This window comes from Tinamus guttatus, unplaced genomic scaffold (genome assembly GCF_059628265.1).
Source record: "Tinamus guttatus ecotype Peru unplaced genomic scaffold, ASM5962826v1 Tinamus_guttatus_pri_ptg000472l, whole genome shotgun sequence".
Lineage (NCBI taxonomy): Eukaryota > Metazoa > Chordata > Aves > Tinamiformes > Tinamidae > Tinamus > Tinamus guttatus.
In genome coordinates this window covers 1,625,306-1,646,470 of record NW_028289006.1, presented here as the reverse complement: position 1 = coordinate 1,646,470, position 21,165 = coordinate 1,625,306, and the positions used below count along the sequence as shown (strand labels likewise).

The following is a 21,165-nucleotide window of genomic DNA, read 5'->3' as shown; positions in this document are numbered from 1 at the left end:
TGTGTGGATGCAAGCTGTGTTGTAACAGGCTTAGGGCCATTGGTCCTCCTATTTATGAATACATATAAAGCTTTTGAGGCTACCAATGATAAGGCCAGTTTGCAACAGTCCTCATCTATAATTACTTTCTAATTCTAAAGATGAAATTGAAAAATGGAGTACTTATTTATAATGGAGTTATAAAGATGTTGATCAGTGAAGGAAAGGTCTCATCCTTTAAGTCATTTAAAAACAGAGTAAGTAAAGCTTGGAAAAATATCCTGCAAGATTAATTATGCAATTGTCTAGTTGGATAGACAGTAAGAAAAATACACAATCTCATGCACATGAGATCAGACATGCTCTCTGACATCAGATTCTATGGTTCTCTAATGGGTTCCGCAGTGAGGTAAAGGTTGAGCAGTATGAAGCTCATACCTGTTCTGGTCACTGCTTTAGAAAAGTCTCATGTAAACTGGTTGGATGTTGTAGAGGATGTGCCACAATTTAAGCATTAAACAGCTTAAATAGCAACAGTAGTTAAACAGCTTAAAGGGCAAAGGATGTCTATGAAAAATATTTTGTGAGAGATCATTTCTTCAATGCCACAGTTCCAGTCATCCTATTTTGATTATCTCTGTCCTGCAGCAAGCTGCAGAAAAATGAGGAAAAGCAGAGGTGATACTTTACTTGAAGAGATCTATCAGGATGATAATTATGTCTTCATCCACTTGCTCCGTCCCTAGGTCAATGCTGACGTCAGCAGGAGAACCACACATGATGATCACTAGAGATCAGGCAAAAATGGAGAGGTAGAGATAAGGAGAGGACATTTGCTTACTCGCAGTGCTTGAGTAGCAGGTAGTATAACAGTGTTGGGCTGAGGCAATCTGAGCTATGTTGGGACCCAGGCATTGGGCTACAGTCTGCAACAGGACAGGGATATCTGAGAGATGCAGTTTGGTCCCTCAATGCCTACTCCATGTTATGTTTGATTGCCCTAAGACATTACTATTACCTTACTCGAATAAGCCTTAGCAATACTGTCAGGTTACTAAATATGAAAGTTTCTCAAGGTAAATGGCATTCAACCACTACAGTTTCACTGTCCTATAGCTCGCACATTCATTTTGCCTGTTGATGCCAGGTGCATAGTCTTACTAGAAGATGAAGTATATAACTCATCAGTGTCTCTAGTATAGATTGATCAGTTCCTGAAGAAGTGCCCCTTACTCCACAGGCAATGCCTGCATGTTTACCAAAGCTGCAAATATAGGAATGGTAGGTAACTAATCATTTTTGTAATACTAAAGGCCCTGATCAGAGCTGTCATTTCTCAATTTCTGAATCTTTCACAAAAGAGGGTTCATAAGAAGATAATGTCATATCTCAATGGTATAATTAACCCCAAGATGCCTCTGGAATCAGAGTAGTCCCCCATACTCTATAGGAAAGGAAAAAGGAATCTGAGAACTTTGTGCCAGCTTACATTTGCACCAATGTGAAGCAGTGTGTGTGTGTTTTCCACCATTTCTATGGAAAGATTGTCCCTAAAATGTAACTAAGGGAGTCAGACTGATTTTCAGGGAATAGCAACTTACCAGCAAGACAGAGTCCTCCCTCAGCCCCCCTTACCATTGCTTTTCCGTTTTGGATCTTTCACAGTTTTTTTAAACTGATCTGAAGTCCTTAAAATTTCCTTGATCTTCAGGTTTTCAGAGAACTGTGTGACTCCAGCATCTAGAGCATTCATGTACCTGATACAAAGCAGGGAGCACAAATATTGTCAGAAATTTGCTAACCCCTCACATTCACATAGTGCCTTCTCTCCAAAATAAGCCAACATGCTGGTAGATAGACTGTTTAGTGTTTGCAGCATAACAGGAGCAGTTTTTGTGCACCTATGAAAGAAAGTTAATACGGAGCATGAAAGAATTAAAAGCATCTTGAATATCACCCAAAGGTATTTAAGTCTGGTAATACAAAGGATGAGGTGAGCAAATACAATGGAGTAATAAGACATTAACACTTAAAAATAAACTGGGATGTGGGAAACTTTTAGTGACAGATAGCTCTAGGATTCTCTGCTGTAATAAGACTTGAGGGCTAATCTTAGGAGACATGTTGGAAGAGTTACAGGATTAAACGGGAGCTACAGAAAGAACCAACATCTCAAAACACACACACAGTCTGATGGTGAAAGAAGATAAGAAAGGAGGAAGGCAGCAACAAGAACAAAAAAAAAAAATCTATACTGAGTCAGCTAAACATCGAAGGGAAGAAATGACCGAAAAAAAAAAAGAGGAAAAGGCTAGCTAAAATATTAAGCATACTCCCAACTCCTAAATCCTATTCTTGCCTCAGTGCGTTCTGTTCAAAAGGGTTGTTCTGTCTGAAACAAAGTTAGTGTGTGGAGAGGAGGGGGGAAAGGAAATTTTCTATTTTCAAACTCTTTAACTTTCTGATCTACCAACACTGAGATCCCAGCCCTGTAGAGTACCAAGCATCTTTTCCAACCCATTATTCTCAGAAACAGAAGTAATCATTTATTTATGGGAACATAAAAATAGTCGGAATATACCTGATTTTGCCTAGGCTCAGCTATCAGTACAGACATTCATGCACTTTTATACATATATGGAGGAAACAGCCAATGCAGTATACTTTGTGTTTTAACTAAAAAATTTATTAAAAAAAATTAAAGAAGTATAAAACCTTTAAGCTGATAGTTTCTAGTAAAGCAGAACGTGATACACATTTTTCCCAAATGTATTAGGATGAAAAATGACAATAAAATGGGAAGAGATACAAAACTGATTTTAAAATATTTTGTTAAGTCAACAGCAAAGGAAGTTATAAAGAAGAATCTGAACAAAAATTAGCACATTAGAGAAGTGCACTTGTGTTTCAAAACCAGAAAGAGAGATAATTCTAGCAATTACATCATGTCATCAATTTATTGTAAAATAAAGAAGAAAACAATAGAAGGCCCTAACTATCTATAACACAGTGAAATGGAGATTGATATTTAGGCCTTTTTATCCTATGAAAAGGATTTTAAATGTAAAATTACACATAGATAATATTGTCTAAGTACACTCTTACATCACTTTGAAGACAATAGAGTTTTATAGTTTCCTTAAAATTCTGCAGGCTCCTCAGGTTATGAATTGGAAATATGAATAACAATTATTTCCATGAATTCTTAGCTGTCTTTGAACTACCTTTTAAAAATAGTAGAAGAGGTAATTGAATTAATCATTCTCTTCATACCCTAACATCGGGGGAAAAAATCAGAAGAACATAGAAATATTGACATGAAGTGAAAATTGAAGAGTCAGTAAACAAAGAGCAATGACAAACGCCAATATATTATTGCATATACCTGACTAAAATACTTTTTCATTTTATAAAAGGAGAAAACTCAGTATTCTGAAGAATCAAGTACAGGCTGCTGTTTCATGTCACAAAGTAAGAATTGACTCCTGTGCTCCAAACTGGTGTGAGCACAGCTGAAATTTTGCAATTATTTGGGGTAATTTTGTTCAAATAAAGATACTGTTTCACATTTGGAAAGGTCTCAAAGTAACAATAGTGTCCACCTAGAGACATTAAAAGAGTTAGATAAGACCTCTCGACCTAAAAACACATTTGCGGGGAGAACAATGAGGGAGCTTCTCACATGTAGCACTCTTTACATGAAGTATTTCCCGACAGGACAAGTTTTTGATAATTCTGTCCATAGCAATTTTCAAGGCTTGAGATTTCTTAAAAGTATTCTCAAAAGTGCATGACTTTCTACATTGATAGCTGAGTTTATGTAAAATTGAGTATGTCCTACCTATTTTTATGTTCCTGTAAATTAAGAATTATCTCTTATGTTTTTGAGAATAATGGGGAGAAGAAGATGCCTAGCGCTCTATAGGACCGAGATCTCAGTCTACTTAGACTGGATGTAACATTAGGATATGCAGGATACCTGAAGGATGTAATTCATCTTTTCCTGCTCATTTCTTGATAGCAGTGTAGCACCTCCAAAAGAAAGGAATTGAAGGACAGCCTCTTGAAGCTATGCCCCAAAACAGATATTGAATTTATCAGAACAACAGCTGGGGCAGATGTGAAACTGCACCTTACCAGAAGCAAACCTCTGAGTTATCATTCCTCTTGTAAACGTAGGCAGATTCCCAGGCTGTGGTTTTGAAAGGCAAACTGGCATTATTCCAGAAATAATAGAAGAAGTCATTCAGTTTCCTGGCTGGGGTCAGAATGCGGGTTAGGTTTTCTTTATAGTCACAGGATAGTCCAAAACTCCCTGCAGAGATCAGAGGCATGCTCAGTATCGTGTCCACTCTGAGGAGAGAGAAAAGAGGACACGTCTGAATTGTGGTGGCATCAAGGCAGCTACTGTGTAATTTCCACCCCCAGCATCCTCTCATGTTGTGGCCTGCATAGTTGAACAGCAGCTTAAACCTGAAACAGAAGGTTCCTAATGATCATGAGCAAATTTCAAATCAGTATGGCCTGCTGAAATGAGCATGCCAGGCATCTTCTCCAAGTGTCCTGATCACCTGTGCCACAGGAACTTTCCTTATCTAGCCTCTTGTGGTACTGTGCATCAACTGAGCCAGAGGGATCCAATGGTTCTAGGATGCATCCAATTCTGCTCTCAGATTTGTCATCAAGGACTGTGCACTGTTTGCTGGTCTGTCAGGAATTGACTTGTAAGTGATGTATATATTTTCAGCAATTCACCTAAGCGCTGGGAAATGAAGGTGGCTTTATGACCTATTCTAAGGGCCAGGCCAGAACAACAGATTACAAAAAGGCGGGGACAGCATATATTCCCAGGAAAACTCTCCCAGATGACTGAAATGACAAGCTACACACTATTAGAAGGTTCTCAAGTAATCTGTTTGTCAACGTATGTATGCAGTAAAAAAAAAAAAAAAAAAACTTTGGTGTCTGTAGTCACATTTGTAAAATTATAGGAAAATGTCTTGACAAATCCAAGGTGTGCGCTCAGGGAATTTAAAGGAGGCTGTCTTGGTAATGCTATTAAGTTAGTTTTGGATGAGCAAGGGGGATTTTACCGCCTCTCCAATTTGTGAGCATTGCCAGATGACAGTTTTCCACTGTAACTTTTAATATGAAATGGATCTGATCTCTTTATTAGACAGTACTGGAGGGGGAAGGTTTTGTTGCCATCAAAAAGGTTTACTCCTGCAAGCCAAAGGAAAAGTCTTTCCGTTTCACTATGGCATAATTTAGAAGATGGACAACAGCAACAGTCAGAGAGAAAATAAGGCAACCCTCTTACCGGAATGGTTTGGTGAAACGACAATATTTTTTTCTCCTTAAAGAGAATAAGTTGGATAAGATGAAAGTATTTTTATAGATGTTGTTATTAGACTAATGATATTTCAGTTCTTATAGAGGACAAGTTATTTTATACCAGTGAATTTTGACTGTGAAAAACATATTCATCAGAGTTGTTGGCATTATTACAACAGAAATTTGTTTTTCAGTAAAGGCCACTGTCATTACCAAAATAGAAAGTTTACATTTAGTGCAATAGAAAGAGACCCAGGAGATGTAATAAATTAGGAAATGTAATGAAATGGACATTTTTCTAGCTGAGATAGTATGCTGTAAGCTAAGGCACCTATTTTTATTTACAAACCTATTGCACCATGAGCAAATCCAGATTGGTGCCTGATGGTTAGTGCTCTACATTGCCCTGCACAAACTTCTGCTACTCATACTTCTTACCAGTTACTAGTTTAACTGTGTCAGCTTTGGAAGAAAAGACTTGGACATTATTCTGGACAGCTCCATATCCAACAAATTAGAAATCCAAACACAGTTAGGAAACACAACAAATAAAATGGAGTATATTACACAATATTTTATTGTGGTCTTATATATAAGGAAGACTGTATTGTTTTTATTATTCTATAAATCAATCACTTTCCCTGGGAAGACTATATTCACTTCTGGTTATCCCACCCAAAAGGTACAGAAAAAGCAAAAAGCAAAGTTCGAGGCAAAAACATCCCTATCTTTTCTGTATTTCTCAATGAAGCCAAGACACTAGCAACATTTAAAAAGGGGACAGTGATTTAGTTAGGTAAAAATATGAACTTGTATGCTATGATTTACCATTTTTAAACTGAATGATGCTAGTGCTGTGCATTCAGTTTGACAATGAACATATAATATAGAATTATATATATTGATGTCTAATATGCTGATAGAAAGATTCTCTTGTTTTTCAGGTATGCCTTCTCAGGCAAAAGGATTAAAATGAAACTGCTCATTATATGAACAGTTTACTGTAGGTGGTTGGGATTTTTGGCTTTTCTCTTGTCCATGTGACTCGGGCTCCTTTCAGTGACTGAACATGCACCTAGAAGGATCTCAGTTGCTGCGGTACTGCAATATCTACGTGCATCAGGCTAATAACTAGCTTTCCTACCATGCTTGTTGAAGTGATGCGTGTTCTGACCTCTTATAAACATTTTCCTGCTAGTGGTGGGATTGCATTGATGGGGTTTGGAAAACGATTTCTTTCTCTCCAGCAAACACAATGGCTATGAATATAAGAGTCTTACTGCCTTGACTGCACAGTCCAAGGTGTCTACTGAATGCCCAGGTCCAATCTTTCTGCTGGCTTGTTGGGCATAGAAGAACTTTGTTCAAGAGTTCATATCTTTAACACCAAGGAAGGCAGGCAAAGGTGTTTTAATACTTACGAGACCATTTGATAGGTGGCATAAGTGCAAGCAGGTCCTATGACAGCACAGCCAAGTGAGTTGTTAATCTGCAAGAGATCAGAAAGGGTCAGCAGTGGGGACAATGCAGAGACCTATCACAAAGAACAGAGTGGGAGAACAAAGAAGACTACAGAATTTAGGAGGAAGTCCCAGAATTTAGGCAGGAATGGAGTAAGAAAGGAACTGCAGAAAAGTTAAAAAAAAATCTGGAGTACAAATGAAAGGAGTTAGAGAATTACCTAAGAAAAGAGAGAGGACAGAATAGTGCCTGTGAGTATGACTTTCATTGAAAGATAAGAAAAACCTCTGCAGGAGCTAACTTCCTGGTCTGCAAAGTGAAGCAGTAAGGGAGACGTAGAGCACGTTAGGTTTAAAATGCATAATGAATGCACCAGTAACCAGTATGGTGCAATTGCAAATACGGAATTACATACCAGAAGAGTGCCTGCACTTGGAGCAGACAAAAGGTTTGGAATTTTGAGATACTCTTGTACAGAAATTAGATTATTTATGGGTATATGAAGTTTTTATGACCACCAAAATTAATAAGGGCCCATTTGCTGTTTGTCATGAATGATTTTTCTAGTAACTAAGATTATAGCATATGCTCATACCTTGTTAAAATCAGATTGTCAAAGCTTTACTTGGAGGCCAAAGCTATTAGATACCAGCAAATCCACTGAAACATGCTTTCTTGAATGTGTTGTAAGGCACCCCTTGTAAACTAAAGCATTTTCCAGCATTTTTTTTCTCCATGTGATTCCTCTGATTTCTTGTATGGAGCGAGCATGCATTTCATCTTTGCCCTCTGGACATAGTTCCATGAGTTCTACAATGTCACTCTAATAGCACTTCTACCCAAAGGTGCACATTCTCATCATTACACAGCTCTCCTCTTTGTGCTGGCACAATATTTGTGTAATTCCATGGTGAACCAGATCAGGGAACTGATTCAGCTGGAAATTGACTGATTGGGCTGTCTGTGCTTTCATTTTTAGCTGTATTACTTTGGCTGTGTGGCCACACAGAGAGCTGTGCAGATATAACAGAGGGAGTAAGCAACTCCCTGTCAAATTTATTTTTAAAAACAAATTCAAAAGTTATTAGTAAAAGACAGAAGAGATAAATGAGCACAGATATATTCACATGCACACATGCACACAAAAACACATGGAAGAAAGTTTTCTTCTTAGGAAGTTAGCCTTAAAAAAAAAAAAAGCCTAAAAGCTGATACTCACATAAATTTGCCTGATGAGGTCCACCCCTTCACAGGTGCTGGTACGACAGCCTTCAGAGACATACAGTAGTGCGCCAAGGCTGTGGAAGCTAGCATTTACTGTAACATTTATTCCTGCCAGAAGTATAAGAAAACAACATTATGAGATGTAGATAACTCTTAACATACTCTGTGTTAACACACTCTCTCCTTCTTTCTTTTTTTTTTAACACAGATAATTTCATGCTAAGATATTTCCAGTCTCAATAAACTACTACTAGTGAGACCACCTACCTAACTCACACTACTTAGCATGGGATTAGAAAATTTGCTCCAGTGCTGACTTCCTCTACTGAGTATTACTGCTGGTCATTATCAGACATAGATTTTTAGAGCTCTGTAGAAACAAGACACCACTTTGCAACAAAAATGGAAAAAACAAACAAATAACAACAAAAAACGCTTCAATTAGCAGACAGTAGGAAAAGTGAATCATTTCTCAAGAACATTTTTGTCAAAAGATGTCTAGAGAGTGACAATATACCAGTGATATTGAAAGAAGAAGTAAGATACTGAAGTGAATAGAAGCATTATCTACAGTGCACTTGATTGAGGACAAAAAACATATGGGCTGCAGACTCTTCACACTTCAAGTCATAATGTGATCAACAAGCAGGGATCAAGATGCAGATTATTCTCCAAGAGTATAGCCTATCCAGGCAGGAGAGGAGTCTCATTTTTTACATGGTATATCTCTGGCAATCTCGTAATTATGAAATAGGATGGATTAGTGCTAGATTCTGTTGCAAGGACAACTCAGTCACTGGACTGGAGGGATCATTGGTGTAACCCAGTTCAATAATTCTTGTGTTCTCAATCCCAAGTGGACACCTCAGAAAGGAATGCAGGAAGAGTCTTCCCAGCTACCATGTAAGCCAGAATGGTTCTGCCTACAGCACTTCTGTTTTCACAGAAGGAGGGCCATTACTACTGTAAGAGTTACGCAGAGAACATGGACCACCAAGAAGCCTGTCTGAGGAGGAGTTTGCAGAAAGTGAGATCAGTAGAGAGCTGTGACACTAAGTCTGACAAGAAACAACAGTAGGAAAGCCATTGCCTTACCTTCCATCTGGAACTGCTCTCGTATAATGTTCAAGGCTTGTTCCACAGTTGACCTCAAATCATAAGTAGTCACTGGGAAATCCGTGTTATCCATGAGCATCACATTGATCACATAACTGTCGTTGCTACACTTGTTTGAACCAATTTCTTGCAGTAGTGGGAGCAAGAGAAACAAAGGCCAAATGGCCAGAGGCAGCATCCATTGCTTCATCTTTGCTCAGTTTAGATCCATTCTGTGTGTTTGCTCTTTTCTCTTTCTCTCGGAGATACTCAGATCTCCCAGAGATCTCTCTCCCAGGTACCCTACAGTTTCGTTTCTGAATAGAACAAAACAGATTTCCACGCTGTAAGTTCAAAAATAGGCTCTGCAAGACTCCATTTAGGTGCTTCCCTGTCCCCCTTTTCTGACTTCACCTCTGCCTGTCCCTCCGGTGTCTTAGGTGGCACTTCTGTTTGTTAACAACAGCAGAACTCAGGTAAGGCTAAAGGTTGCTGTCAATGTTTGCTCATGGAAAGGCTGAGGCTATAAAACTGAAGCATTACCAGAAACCTTGTCTGATAAGGACACTAACTTTTCATCACACTGATGGGCTGAGGGAAGGAAGGAGGAGGGTGCAAATGGACTGTAAAACAGGCTCTTTAAAATGGAAATAAAATAAAAGCCATGCTAAAGCCTAGAGGAAAACAGATGGTTGCCTCATGTTTGAATTGCTCTACAATACTACCTCTGTTGGCTGTGCTCATAAACCAAGGTTATATTTTCTTCTGTGGTAAATTACCGATTTTGTTTGGTTAGCTTTTGCCATCAAAGTATCTTTAATATTGGCAGAAATGCCTGACTTGAAGCTTCTGTTTCTGTTTAGAGAGTAGGCTTGGCACCCAACATTGCACCCCGGAGTGCCCCAGCTCTGCCCTAGAGATATTCCTACCACACAGCATTGCCCACTCCGTTTTGTCAAATGGCTCCTGATACGGGGGACAACACGTTCCTATTTTACGTGGTATGACTTCTTATACTGGGTAGGGATTAGCAATGCTGAAGGGCCTGACTTGGACCTGCATGACTAAAGCTAGATTGTAAATGTCATCACTAACAGGCACACGCTAAAGGACATCATGGTAATGTTCGTTAGTAGAGCTCTAAGACTTTCTTGAGTACTTTTCCTAAAAACAATCCCATCATTTTAATTTCCCTGAGAATGGTCTCAGAGAGGGTAAATAGAATGAGTGTGAGACAAAAAAAAAGAAAGAAAAAAAAAGAAGTTTTACTGATAAGTGAGATATATAAGATTGGGTTGTGATTGGTGGCACAAGTTCTAGTTGGAGGCTTGTAACAAAGCTGTACCCCAGGGCTCAGTATTGGGTCCAATCTTGTTCAACTTATTCATTCATGACCTGGATGAAGGGACAGAGTACACCTTCAGTGTATGCTGAAGATACAAAACTGGGAGAAATGGTTGATACACCAGTGCTGTGCCGTCATTCAAAGGGACCTCAACAGGCTGGGAAGATGGGCAGAGAAGAGCATCAGGAAGTTCAACAAAAGAAAGTGTGAAGTCCTTCACTTGGGAAAAACCCCACGCACCAGGGCTGGAGTCTCTCTCATATGAAGAAAGGCTTAGAAAGCTGGGACTGTTCAACCTGTAGAAGAGAAGGCTAAAAGGGAGATTTTAGTAATGTGTATAAATACCTGAAGAGGATGTAAAGAGGATAGGACCAGACTCTTTTCAGTGGTACCCAGAGATAGCACAAGAAGCAATGAGTACAAACAGAAATAGGAATTCCATCTGAAGATGTGGAAAAACTTCTTTTACGGTAGAGGCACTGGTTGCCCAGAAAGATGGAGTCTCCATTCTTCGAGATGTCCAAAAGCCATCTGGACAGGGTCCAGGACAACATGCTCTGGGTAATCCTGCTTGAGTAGGGGGGTTGGACTAGATGATCTCTAACTTCAGATCAGATGATCTTCCAGCTTCAATTGTTCTGTGATTCTGTGATAAAGGGAACCAACAGCTTTCCACAAAGGAGCATTTTAAATAAAGTACGGAGTGTGACTGGTCAAAATTTGCAAGGGTCTTAAACACCTATAGAAGCTTTTATTTTCCTACTGAAACTTAGACTGAGGCTGTCAGATAATAAATCATTTCACTTTTATCACTGTCCTGAGGTAATTTTAAGACAAACAAAGCAAGGAAATTGATCACCAATAATGTAAATAAGTGTGCTTTTGGTGCAGAACTGAAAACCTACACTCTTTCCTTTGGAAAGCCTGTCTCTAAAAGGTGATGCATACACTTCAAATGTATTTGCACAATGTTATTACATTACCCTATTTTTAATACTTAATGACTTGAGTGTTTCTTCTACCAAAAAACAGGAGAGACTACGAACTAGCATTTAAAAACAGACCATGAACACATCAGCACATCCAATCTAGCTTTTATAATAAGGAATATCGTAACTCTAAATTAACAATCTGGCATGTAAAGACCTGGACTACTATAGATAGCTAGAGTGGCAGACTAAGAATGGAATACAGCTTTTCATGTTGAGATTATCTGATCATTTTTGGCCCATTTTATAGGTATGTATGTGTCACATAGGGAATATGTATGGCACTGAGTCCCTCTGGTTTTGTATTTATTCATGTGATTATTTAGCTTTCATAGCAGCTTTAAAATGTCCTTTAAAAACAAAAGGCAAAACCAATTATGGTCTTAGTGTAGCATTTCTTTCTACCCTCTCCCTTCCTTCCTACCTCCAAAGTACCAAAGGGAGTCCACACACAGAACAAGGTATAATTGAGTTGTTGACCTCTCGACTTTTAATTGCCCAGTATATGTAGTTTCTCTGCGTCAAGTCTCGTGACAGGAGCATGCCTTGAACATCAGGTGATGTGGAGTGGGAGGGCCTGCTGCAGAAGACTGCGGTGGAGGTGAAGCGAGCACTCCTCGGTGCACAATGATCGACCACCACACGTTCCTGTCCATCTCAGGGTTTTAGGCATTAGACACAGTTGCTTGGCAGACTGATGGGAGACACCTGTTACACAGGCTCAGCAAAACAAAGAAAAGCTGTGAGGTTGTGCTGTGAGTTACTACTATTAGAAGAATGTGAAGGTGGAGAAAAGAAAAGCAGACAAGTACCTTACACGTAAGGCACAAGATCTGTTGGATCTGCTACAAGCAAAAGCCAAAACTTCTGTATGTTGGTGTTTGCTGGGATCCCCTGAAGGGAATGTACCATATGCTCTCATGTAAGGAGAAAGGAGGAAGATTAAGGGAGAACAAAACCCTGCCTGTGCCCGAGGGACCTTCAGTCCTAGGGAATAAAATAGAAGAAACATGCATGAGAGTCCATAATGCACCAGCTACTGAAAGAAACTAAGCCCCTAAGGTTCCCAACCAATTTGATCTAAGGGAAAATTCTGTTCTAATGGCCAGCCTAGCAATCTATATGCTCCAGAGCTTATCAGTGAGACATATGAGGCGGTTGCCTCAAAGGTTCTTCCATATCTTTTCATGGCACCATCCCCACTATCTCAATAACTTCCCCCCATTCATGAGCCAGTTTTCATACTGCAAAGAGCAGAGGGACACAGCTTATAAATCTGGAAGCCCCATTATGCCTCAGAGCAGGGGAAAGTCCTGCAGAAGGGGAAAAGCCTGCAGGTGCCTGAAGCCTGGAGCACAAGCTTTAATTAGCATTGCTGAAGGCAATGAAGTCCTCTGCAGAGAAAGAACAGGATGTCACGTGGAAGCAAATCAAAATTTCAAAGACCAGCAAGGTCCTGCTAAAGATACCCTCTCCTGAAACCCCAAGCATAGACCACAAATTTCTCCCAAAAGCTTTTTCAAAGCACATCATCTAGAACTACTTATTCGCTCTTTCAAGATACCATGTTTAATTACCTTTTAAGGAATAACACGCTAAAAAACACGTCTCACTTTCCTGTCAGACTTCTCCAACTTCTAGAATGTGGTTACTGTTATACTCTTGAAAGCAAGGTCAAAAAGATTCCAATACAAAATATTTACTACGTGCAAAATGTTTAAATTGGTTCATGAATGTTCATCTGTTTGAGTATATCTTTGCAATCCTAGCGTTACTAACAGTGGCAGGAGGTCTTCCCTTAACTAAATCGAATATGAAGCACTGAAAAGAAAGCCTGAAAACCTGAAAGCCGAAAGCTTATGACATTTTCTACCTTCAGAAGCACAGAGACAGTTAATATTCAGATTGGCGTGCTGTATTTATGTAAATGGAAAATGTAATCCCTTGCCAACAACCTGAGCATATGCTGAATAGTTACAAAAACGTCTTTACAGGTTTGTGTGGGTGTTCTTCTAATCTGTATTAGATTAGAAATACTGATCCAAATTAACACACTGAAAAAAAGGTAACACTGGTTTTAGTGAAAAGTGATTTTTGGCCCTTGATTCTAGGTAACCTGTTTGCTCTGCCCTCTGCTTTATTGGATAATGAACAACCAGATTTTATAGGTTTATATCTGTTGAAACAGATAATCAACACTGACTTCCTGATCTAAAACTACCCTGAGTGATTTTTCCTGTCTTCTGGAACATTCAAAGACATGTAGACAAACCAAAATCAGAACAGCAAAAACACCACTAAGGTGTTCCTTTAGCTCCCTCTGCCTACATAAGATTATCCACCACAGAACATCTCCCTCCCAGTATAGTTTACTAATGCACTGAGTGCTCACTTCGAATACTTACGTTTTTTGCATCAAGTACAAAAGTCCTGGAAAACGGGAACAAGAGACCAGTCTGCTATCACACAGTCCCTTTGCATAGCCAGCTCATAAAAGTGCAACTGAAATCACAACACGGTACCACAGATCTCCAATATATCTGTCCTTGGAATGCATAGCTGCTGCCACAGACCAGTGCAGAATTACACTACAGCTGCACAGAACTGACTTTCTCATCAGAAGTTACTGATCCAGTGAGAGGAAATCTATAAACATGGATAAAAAAGTTGCAATTGGAATTGCATCATATTACAGTAGCTCAGGTGATGGCCCTATTTTTCCGTATGTCTATATTGCCACATACCAGAAGATGAAATAAAATGTGTGACGTATCATAAATATCTAGCCCGATTAGGAAAGCCTTCTTCTTCTTACTCCTTTTTCAATGTACACACATTTTGAAGTCATCTACTTTGTACACTAGAATAGTAAGAGATCTTTCCTCTTCTGATTTTGCATTCTTTTTTTGAAGGACTAACCATCTCCTCCCAGCAAGGATCAGGACAAATGGAATCACTGTTTTGTAGCCTCAAATTTGGATTATTCCAGTCAACAGGCCGGGAAAAGAGAAAAAAAGTTCTTGTGCCTTCTTGCAGCTGCAATTGGTATGATCTCAACCAAATAGTCACCATTTTGATATTCAATTATGTTCTTATTCCTGTCAAGGGAAAATGTTCTGTTGCATAGCTTGGATGATATTAGCAAATACAAGATAACAAACATAGGGCAACCGTGACCTTCTTAGGAAGATACAAACTAGAAGCTTTGACAGCTCAATCTGAAGTCAGAAATTGTTCAACAAATTCTACAAAATTTCCTACTACCCTAGAAATAGGTTCTGCTTGTGAAATAACCTACAGGAGTGTACCTGAATTGGTGATAAAAAGAAACCACTTATCAAAGCTTGTCTTGAAGAACATCTTTGGGGAATAATCAAAAACTATTCTCTCCAAAGTAATATGACATGTTTCTGTATTTTGTCAACAGAGACAAAGCTGCCCTGACATGCCAAAGACGGTGAGGGCTTCAGTTCTTCTCAAGCACTTGCTTATTTCATGACAATCCCAGCAAGACGAGGCAAGAGTGAGCTATCAGTTTGTGTTTCAAAAAGAGTTTAATGGAGAGAGCAGATTTGGCAGTGCTCTGTACCACTGTAAGCATGGATGGGCAAAGGATTCTCCTCCAGGCTTCTGAAGACTGGGACAGGCTGTGAGAAGTTATGTTGGTGATAGGCGGTTTCAAGAGATGTCATCCCTGGCCAATTAGCAATTCCATTTGCATCACCTACTCCCTCAACATATGATAACTTTTTCAAGATGGTAGTAATAGTGCTTTATGGTTCACTTGCTCTCACCAGAAAGTTACCACTATATGATATTCCCAGATTCCTGGACTAGACAGAGGGATTGCATTATCTCCCGACACAAGCTTGATTTAGGTTATAAAGTCTCAATCACTAGCCCTAGCACAGTGTAAAGTGATGAATGATGAGGAGAGGGCAACTTAGCGAGGAAGGCCAATACCACAGAAGACATCCAACTACAGGGGGCTCTCAGCAGCAGGCCTTCTGCCTGAGACGATTTTAACAAGCCACCTGAAGACTCAAAAATACAGTGAACAGCTGAAAGACATTCAAAATTAAATTCAGAGTTCAATAGGGTCAGTCAAACTACCTTAAACATTCTAATACTCAAAACAGAAAAGTCAGATGGAAAGAAAGAGCTGACACTTGAAGGATAACTCTGTTTTCAGAGTAACAAAAGGCGTATTTTTCTCTTCAGTAGAAGACTGCTCTAGACTTCCCAAGACACAGCTCTCTCAAGTGAAAGTGCATAAGTTATCTATAACATGCAAACATCCATTCTGTAAATATCTGAAGTTTATTATAATTCATGTCTTAGAGCAATACAGCTATTGAATGACACTTGAATATACACCGCAGTCTTCTTAAAATCTCTTTTTATAAAGCATTAGGTAACACATTACACTATGTGTATGATGAGATCTTAAAGCAAGTGCCTGCCTGACTGTAAATCTATCGGGAACAAAAGTCCTGTTAGTGAAACACAAGTGCACAAGTCCTGGACCGCTACAGCTGCATTTTCTTAGGCATGGCACCTGAAACGACAAGCCTTTCTAATTTGAGTAAGTTTATATGGATCCAGATAATCATGCATTGCACTTTACGTTCTGACATTGACTTGTGCTGCGTCAGTTTGGATCTGCACAATTTGCTGCTTGTGTCTTCCTCCTATTCTTCAGTTCTGCATATATAAAATTCCACAAATTTGCTTTTAAGTTATATTTACTAACTTGACTAAAACTTAACGATGGGTTGGATGCTGGAATTATTAGGAAAATTCTGAAGGTGCAGTTCCCATAAATCCGTATAATCGCGGGCCAGACATAATCATCACTGCAAATGAAAGAAATGGGTTCTCTTGCCAAAATAAAGAGGGAAAAAAGAGAATTTGAGCTTCACTGTGGGATCTTTAATTCCAATGACTGTTATTCTTTGATATCTTGAGTTAGACAATAGAGACTTGATAAGAGCATTAAATGCACACATGAACTTCACCACCCTGTAGACTAGCCTTTTCTGTCAACTTACATATTTCACCTTTTCTCATCATTGGCCTAATCTTGTCTATCCAGGGCATATTAAGACTCCAATGTTGCTGATACCATAGGAGAGAAGCAAATCTTCAAGTTCCTTGCTTTTGTAGGAATAATTTCCCATTTACTCATCCCTAGGGATTGCCTTTGTGACGTTGGCAGGGGGAACATTTCATTACTCTTACTCTTGCAAATCATTTATCTTGAGATACTGTCAGATGCTCTTTGAAAGATACAAGAGAGAGAACATGGTGAAGGTTCATTACTAAAATAGAGCTGTGATCTTCATCAGAAATTACTGCAATTGAGGCACATGATCATTGACAGTGTAAAGGTCACTTTTCCTATCCTCTTGCTTTGACTACGTCATGATTTTCTCCAAATATTACCTTCCCCTTTTCTCCTTTTTCTCTGTTTCCATCCTTTCTCACCTCTCCTCAGTCGTCCCTTTCTACGCTCTACTTTTCCAAGTAAATACTCATTATATTTTCTCATGCTTATCTTGGTATTTAGTCTCAGGGGAATTACTTCCCTTTTACTGCTATCAGTATAAGTCAATTCCCTCTTTCCCAGGAATTGTGTGGAAATAAACAAAATCATCAATCATTTTACAGCTCACAGCCTCCAAGATAACGCCACTGACTGATAGACTGGTGCTGGTAGGAACTGCAGAAGTTTTCCAATGTTATTGATAGAGTGGGCAAACTTTTCAATTTGGCTTTAAATTTAAATTAATTTGGCATTTCATACAAGGAACAAGATTATAATAGCTCTTCCTACTTTCATTTGCATCTTAATAGCATTTGCATCAAACAGTGAAAATATTTAACTGAATGTGATGCTAGGCAGAATACGGGACTGAATGACTTCAGCTCTCTCACACAATTGACTTGAGCACCAAATTTGAACGGAAAGACTCCTACTGCTCTGAATGGGGTTTAGACCATTCCTGCACATAGAAAGCTCTTACCAATTGCCATAATGATGAATGCTAGCCATTTCCCACCCCTGTTTATGTCCCTCATGCATGACATAGCCCCAGAAGTCAAGGAAAAACTATTTTTTATGATCTATTCAATTTTTGACCCATCTGTCACAACTGTAATTGATAATTTGCAATCGTACTGATGACAAAGTCTGTGATTTTGACTTAGAGATACCTGTAAGTAGACTGAAAAATCACCCGCTATCAGGCTATCACTTAAGTATATAAGTGCCAAGGTATACACAAGCCAGGACATGAAATGACAACAAAAGACACTACCCAATCCTTTAATGTTGCAGTACACCTCACATATGAGGAACTGATCGAACAAGCAGGGTTACATCTTTGCTTGGTGATAACATGCCAGAACAGCTCCATTTCAATCATGCTGAGAAAGAACCTGACTATTAAATGTAAGCAGTTACTTACTAACTTAGTCGAAGAGCTTTCTTCCATTTGAGTCAGTATTTTAATTGCATTTAGTATGCTGATCCTTAGAGCAGCAAGATCTTGGGAAAGAGTCTATATAAAAAGGACAGAAGAATGCAATGTAGTAGAAGTGTATTTACAGTGACATTACTTTTAAAAAATAATCATATTTAATCATATTGTCTGCTCGCTTGCTTTCAAAAACATTACACCTCCTCCAGTGAAAACACCTGCTTCTTTTATTTCTCCTCCTTTATCCAGTTTACTACAAGTTCCATATGAAAGAAACTCAGACCAAAATCTTAATTTTCCTTGGCTTACTGTACAAAGCCAGTACTGAAAATTATTCCTTGGGAATAATTTTCTACAAGGTGTTCACAACACTTTTTTTTTTTCAGTTGGAAATAAACTGCTGCTGGGCAGTGTTTAAACTCTGAAAGGAAAAGGGCACCTTACCATAACCTTGTTAATCATGACATTTTTGGTGATTTCACCAGGCTTGATAAGGACACTCTTACATCTGGCTCCACATCTGGCTTGTGGAACACTTTTATTTTTCTGTTAAATAATAGAAAACCCTAGACAACTGATGAGAAGGTAGATGTCTGTATTAAATGAATTACTTTACATACATATGCAATTTTGACAGTGAAAAGAAAAAGACTAAAAATCAGATATCTGAAAAGGCAATGAATTCACAACCATTAATGGTTATATATATATATATATATATAATATATATATATATATCCTAACAGAAGGAATACCTTACTTGATAGAGAGAGAAAAAGCCTAAAAGGAGGCAAAAGAACTGACATACATTCTGAATTTTGAGTAGTTTAAAATTAATTTCTTGCAGAGAATCATCCATTTGAGAATGGATAATACGCATTTCTTCCGTATGGCCTGTGGAATGAAAGTACATTCACAAGCAAGGGCCATCATCATAGTTTTCTTGTTTTCCCAAAGTTCTGGGTTGCAGGATAGCCTCTCAGGGCCAGTTGTTCCATGGCCAAATTGACTTGAAGTGACTGGGGGAATGTGAATGTGAAACCCACTCTATGGGAAAAAAAAAAAACACTGCTGAATGACATGATAATTGATTGCAGTGTGACAGGGATATATTTCTTCTTACAGAAACCTCCCTAAGCAAAAGCTTACTTTCTTTTGGATAGAATGCAAAATTATTTCTTTTCATGGAAAGCACAATTCTAGAAATTGTTACCTGACAAGTCCTGTCCACAGACAGGTATTTTTTGGTTAGTTGAGTTGTCTGCAGTAGTATAATGTATTGCTCCTCTTCACTGGAATTGCTAAGGATGCAATTCAGGCAGTTCAGAAATGGAAGTTCCATAAATTCCTTTACAACTAAAAGAAACCTACCTCATTTGCAGGAAACTCCAACGTCAGAGATGCTACAGGAAGCAACATCACAGCTTGCAATCATTCTCCAGGGTTTGACAGAGAGATCAGATTTTGTGCACAGTTAAAATATACACAACCTGTATACCTATCACTTTTTATTATGCTCTCCATGTTCCACTAATAATAGAAATATAGATGGAATGGCTATGTTTATTCCAAAAAAGTATTAAACATTTGTGCATTTTCATTATCTGTCAGCTATGTGGCATTGTAACAAGTGAGCATGAACAAATCAGCAAATCTGTGCTCCTTTTGGGAACACACAGTCTTGCTAGATCAGGCCAAAGCTCTGTCTGCTCTGGTCTCCTATTTCCTACATAAGGTCCCAGCATGGGACTTCCTGGTCAAAGTCCTGCTGGCTCTGGAGAAGCTGGCCAGATGTGCAGTAATTCTAGCAATGACAGAGCCTATTTCTGTTTCCTCATCTGCTCGTATCTAAAAGCACCACGGAGCAAGAGACACCTGCTTCTTGAACACCTTTAGGGAATAGTGAGCATAGGGTTAAGTGATTAAAGGCTCATCTCCATAAACACAAGGGAACCCAGAGAAACAACCCTGATCTGGCTCCTGGAACAGCAACAGGACAGCAGTGAGCCCACTCTCCTGGCGTGAAACCCAGGATGAGTCAATTGGAGATGCTCTCTAGATCACCTTCCAGACTGAAAGGTGGTTGCTGTCTGGGGTATAGGGCCTGAATATGTGATATGGGAGAAGAACAATCGGGCATTGTACAAAACAAGATGTCTGGGGTAAGGATCAAAGATCATGGAAGGAAAGGATAAAGGTGACTGGGGGAGAAATCAGTGTAAGAAAATAAAGGGGTGGGGGATAAAAAGGGCTGATCACATTTAAACAGGTTGCTGGCCAGTATGCTTGTCTGTCCATGCTTTGCACTTGATGGCCACAATCTGTCCGAATTAAAGTCCATTTCTAACTATTTTTCCTGGGTGAGAAGACTCTCTTCTGTGTGGATGTGTGTTTACGGAGGTCTGAGGACCAGCAACTGTAGTGGGGCTGCAGGTCTCCAGAGCTCTGGTCCATGTGCCGGCAACTGGGAAGACTTGGGATCTAGGACCAGCCTCTGGTTAGACTACTTGTCTAAGGCCAGCTTCTGGCAGGATCCATATTGTAGACATGCATATGTATTTTCTACCAACAGATTTTTACTCGGATCAACCAGAGAAGGGAACAGGATGAGTGTGTTTATGTTAGTACTCTGTTGATCTGGCCAGCCGTGTATAAATGCACATATGTATGGTGTGAATGTGTGTACATTTGTGTGTATATATGTGTATGCAACTACTGGGAACACATGGTCCACCTTGCTACTCGGCAGCTCCTAACACTGGAAACTGCTCTGTTTGATGTAGTATGTCACTACACTCTCATTTTTCATCCCGGAAATCCCTTGGTGTTCTCAGGTCTCTTTTTCTACTCTTCCTTTCACAAGCAAGGCACATCAGTAGGAAAAGTGGCCACATAGGCGTGAGTAAACCATGAAGTATACCTCATCATTCTGATCGCTCCTTGTTTCCTTAGCACAAATTCCTGCTTCCTCTAAGACTGCTTTGCAGGCTTGCTGCTATTAAATTGGGGGCATTGAATTTTAACGAGATTAAGTGTACCCATCACAGGATGCGACATGTACCCGCACAGCGCTACCAACCCTGGTGCCCCAGGTCTTTCCCCTCCCTTCTCTGCCCCGGCGCCTTCCCGGGCGCCGCCGCGGGGCAGCCCTCGCGGGCCGCGGCGCGGGCGGAACCGCGGAGGGCGGGAACCGCGGAGGGCGGCAGCCGGCCCCAGCCGGCGCTTTTTCGCCGCCGCGCCTCCGCCTTGAGCCGTT

The 21,165-nt window shown here is 39.6% G+C and overlaps 1 protein-coding gene across 1 annotated transcript in view; it reads right to left on the bottom strand.

Annotated features, from left to right (window-relative positions):
* GUCY2C (guanylate cyclase 2C) overlaps positions 1 to 9,330 on the bottom strand; it is a 45,592-nt gene extending 36,262 nt beyond the window's left edge. The window contains exons 1-6 of the mRNA XM_010223274.2: positions 9,094 to 9,330; positions 7,994 to 8,106; positions 6,735 to 6,802; positions 4,117 to 4,332; positions 1,615 to 1,736; positions 670 to 766 (exon numbers count right to left, since the gene is read on the bottom strand). Of these exons, the coding sequence (XP_010221576.2) occupies positions 670 to 766; positions 1,615 to 1,736; positions 4,117 to 4,332; positions 6,735 to 6,802; positions 7,994 to 8,106; positions 9,094 to 9,304 (827 nt within the window). The 5' untranslated portion in view covers positions 9,305 to 9,330. The remainder of the gene's footprint in view (positions 1 to 669; positions 767 to 1,614; positions 1,737 to 4,116; positions 4,333 to 6,734; positions 6,803 to 7,993; positions 8,107 to 9,093) is intronic.
* Between the last annotated feature and the right edge of the window lie 11,835 nt (positions 9,331 to 21,165).